Consider the following 4,035-nt stretch of genomic DNA (forward strand, 5'->3'; position numbering starts at 1 on the left):
CACCCACCCTATGTTCACCCCACTCACATGAGTGTAAAAACCATGTGAAATAAATGATATTTTCTTCAAATGAAGTCCTCACCCATGGAGTGTACATCATAAGGTACACCCCGATGTACCACTAACAAAACCGAACTTGAAGTTACCCTTTAAAATTTGTACCAGATAAAACTTATCTCAATAGCTTTCCCCAAATTTTTCAGCCATATTTATTGCTCACAACAGATTAGGCACAAATTACAGCCATCATCTTCAGGCTGACAGCCATCCATCCCTCTGCCATCGTAATCAAGGAACTTTGAAAACCACTAAGGGCCTTTCAAGTCACAACCTTTCCTACGGCTTAAGGTAATTTAAACATCAAATCCAGAAGACAATTGAAACAAACTAAAACCTCCAAAATAAGATGCAACCTATGATATATATATTATATAGTTTAACTCAGGCAGTGAACAAACAGAAAATTAGTTCACAAATATAATACCACCACTTGCATTCCAAAACACAATTACCAATTTCATTACAGCACACACCGCCATTATCGAGACAAGTTCTCCAAAACCACCATCAAGATCTACTAGAGTTTAATAAGCATCCATTACCTATTTAACACTTAATGAAGATAAAACTGAACACAGCCACAATTTACCGCCACCAAACCTAAGCAATAGAACATACTCAATCTAAGCCCTCTCACCCCTAATCCTACGAGCCAGCTGGATGTCCTTAGGCATGATAGTAACACGCTTGGCATGAATAGCACACAGGTTGGTGTCCTCAAATAGACCAACAAGGTAAGCCTCTGCAGCCTCCTGAAGTGCTAAAACAGCATGGCTCTGGAAACGCAGATCAGTCTGCAACCACAGAAAAGGCAATCAATAAAAAATGCACTTAGCCGTAATTTAAGATCATACTATTTAAAATTTATGGACAAAAATAGCAATGTTTACATTATCAATGTACCTTGAAATCCTGGGCAATTTCTCTAACAAGCCTTTGGAAAGGCAGCTTCCTAATCAACAGTTCAGTACTCTTCTGATACTTGCGAATTTCACTGTATCATGACATTAATACAATAAGCATAAACCAGCAGGACATCAATAGAAGTCTACATTGATTAACAAGTAATTGAAGTAAAGGAATACTTACCGCAGAGCAACAGTACCAGGGCGGTAACGGTGAGGCTTCTTCACTCCACCAGTGGTTGGGGCAGACTTACGGGCAGCCTATATAAAGAAGTTAAACTAGATCAAATTTGCCTAACAGAACACACACAGACGCACAAATTAACATATAGTATAGCAAGCTACACATACCTTAGTAGCAAGTTGCTTCCTGGGAGCCTTTCCTCCAGTAGACTTACGAGCAGTTTGCTTGGTACGAGCCATCTACACACAATTACATGAGAAAATCTCGATCATAAAAGTTTTCATAAGAAAACCCGAAAACTAAATAGCAAAGAGTAATACATGAATTAAATTAGATTTCCGTTACAATGCATTAAGTTTAAAATCTCAAAGGACCCTTAATTCGGAAAATAACTCCAGCTATTCAGAATTTGACAAAAGCATGTTAAACATCCCAAAAACTGGAACTCTCAAGATCAATTTTAGATCCAAACTGCGCTAAGAGCCACTACTTTATTTTTATTTTTTCCTGGCAAAAGGGGAAGTAATGGCTCAAAGCTAAAAATCAAAAAAATTTCAAACAAAGAGACATTCATAAGATATCAACCAACTCAAAGCCACAAACATAATTTTAGATCATATAAACCCTACTTTCAACAGAAGCCGGGGGAGAAAAAAAAAAAAACTGGGCACCAAAAATTAAACAAAAACCGTAAAATCAACCAACTAGCATCCGTACATCGACAGAAAACACTAATCGCCATGTAAACAAACCCTAAGCATACATAAAATCATCATCGATCGAATCCGAATCTGCGTACATACACACGCATATATGTTTAAGAAAATCTTTGTCAATTGAATTCAAATAATGTGCTAACAAATTGAAATAGAGTACAGAAACAGCGACTCACTTCTCGAACAGAAATCTCTCCCTTGCCTTCCTCTGTGCAGCGTTTGTAAAATTTGAACCTGTTGCCGGATAACGTGTATATATAGGAGTAGAAGATGTTGGATATTAAGTATGATCGACGGCGAAGATTTAATAACCCGATGTGTCCCATTTACAGATCCCACGGTCATTAATGCGCTAGATTGTGTTTTCTCAACAGAAATTAACGGCCTCTATGTGAACTTAGTGGTGTGACGCGGATCGAGTAGTCTCATATCTTGATTCCTATTGGTTCAAAGATGTTAGCTTTGGAGTGTGTGTTTCTTCATTAGGTAAATAATTTGAATTTCTTGTACAACTAGTCTACGTCTCGTGCATTGCACGAATTTTGTATTTATTTTGATTTTATTAGCGTAAAATTTATAGATTATACAAAAAGTATTTGAAAATAAGAAATGTTTGTTTGATTCTCATTTTTTGGTCGACTGTATATTTTATGTCCCGATAATTTATTTTTATTCTTATAAATAAGTATAATGAATGTTGTGATTGTATTTATGTCAACGATAATTTATTTTTAATTATTTATTGTATTTTTTTGTTTAATGTAGATGAAGATATTTTTTTTTTATCTGATATTGCAAATAAGTTATAATTTGAATTTTGTAAAATACTTTTCTTTAGCAACTTCAATTTGAGAGGTTATACTTGTAGTTCAAAAATAATCCATGCAGTTGTAAATTGAACGTACGTAAAATAACTTAGCCCCCGTTTGAACCCCATTATTTTTCTTTACATTAAATTAAATTTTTCTCTCTCCTACTTTTAACCACACAATTTTCAATAAAGTAATATTACACGTAAATCAAAAAAATTTCAACTACTCATTTTTAAAAAAAATACTATTCATCTCATTATAATGCCAAATAATGTGATTCAAACGCACCCTTAAATTGATACTTACTGGATGGCCAACTCCGTTATTGATGTAAGAATTAGAACCCTAACAGCAGATCTATTCTTCGGACGATACCACAGTCGCTCCAAGATTGTAGGGCAAAAGAATTAAAAAAAAATTTAAATAAATTTTATTTGAAAGAGAAAAGAATTAAAAAGAAATTTAAATAAATTGATTAAAAAAATTATTTATAAAGTAAAATTTTCAATTTTAGTTAAACAATATTTATATATTCTTCATTTAATTTTCATAACTTTATTTTATTTTTTACTTCTAAATAATTTTAAATGAATTTTTTTACTTATATAAGTAATTTTTACATATATTGGGTGAACAGCAAGTTGGACAGTCAAAATTTTATAAGTTGAAATCTACTGTCCAAAATTAGCCATCCAACTTGCTGTCCAACCAATAATTAATTGACACGTCATTTTAAATTAACATATCCAACTTTTCTTCCACTACTACTTGTTCTTAAAAATAGGTATCCAATAATGTATCAATTTATCATTGTTGAACAGCAGATCTCAACTCAAAATTTACAACTTCTTTGTAACATAATCGAATAGCTTGAGCGGATTTAAAGAGGGTATAGCCCATATACTATAAAAACTCTTAAATAAGAAATAAGAAGAAATTATGCCACACACCTACTTTTTAATGAATATTTGTGATGTGCTTTTCAACAATTTTATTAATCATACTAGTCATTAGCCTGTGCAATGCACGGGTTGTCTTGTTTTGTAGATAATGTTAGCTTGTTCGATGTGAAAAATTAATGAGAGAAATGTATATTTTGATTCAATAGAAATTGTTGGGCGGATGAATATGTTTTGCTTATAAGTTTGTCCTCATAGCCATTTAAGTACTAAAACTTTTTTCATTTGAAATATCTGCCATTTAATTTCATAACAAGAACTACCTTATTTCACTTCTCTTTGCGAATCAGAAGAATTTAGAGTTGCGCTTGAAGCCCACAGTCACAAGTGACAAAGATGGCCAAGAACTATCTAAATACTGAGCAACTATATTCTTTGTTAGTTAAACCAGCAAAAATA

The 4,035-nt window shown here is 32.9% G+C and overlaps 1 protein-coding gene across 1 annotated transcript; it reads right to left on the minus strand.

Annotated features, from left to right (window-relative positions):
* Positions 1 to 455: 455 nt before the first annotated feature.
* LOC111401165 (histone H3.3-like) lies at positions 456 to 2,206 on the minus strand. Its single transcript, XM_023028775.1, has 5 exons — positions 2,042 to 2,206; positions 1,317 to 1,388; positions 1,150 to 1,226; positions 964 to 1,054; positions 456 to 854 (listed from the first exon to the last, which is right to left on the minus strand). The coding sequence occupies exons 1-5, from the start codon at positions 2,189 to 2,191 to the stop codon at positions 684 to 686; spliced, it is 561 nt and encodes a 186-aa protein (XP_022884543.1). The 5' UTR covers positions 2,192 to 2,206; the 3' UTR covers positions 456 to 683.
* Between the last annotated feature and the right edge of the window lie 1,829 nt (positions 2,207 to 4,035).

This window comes from Olea europaea, chromosome 10 (assembly GCF_002742605.1).
Source record: "Olea europaea var. sylvestris chromosome 10, O_europaea_v1, whole genome shotgun sequence".
NCBI lineage: Eukaryota > Viridiplantae > Streptophyta > Magnoliopsida > Lamiales > Oleaceae > Olea > Olea europaea.

Bases quoted from the DNA above. Each gene is read 5' to 3' on its own strand.
- LOC111401165 (XM_023028775.1), bottom strand. From the start codon at position 2,191: ATGGGACACATCGGGTTATTAAATCTTCGCCGTCGATCATACTTAATA. The intron at 1,227-1,316 runs GTATGTGTAGCT...TTCTTTATATAG, and splicing joins GGAAGCAACTTGCTACTAAG to GCTGCCCGTAAGTCTGCCCC. The intron at 1,055-1,149 runs GTAAGTATTCCT...GTCATGATACAG, and splicing joins CCTGGTACTGTTGCTCTGCG to TGAAATTCGCAAGTATCAGA.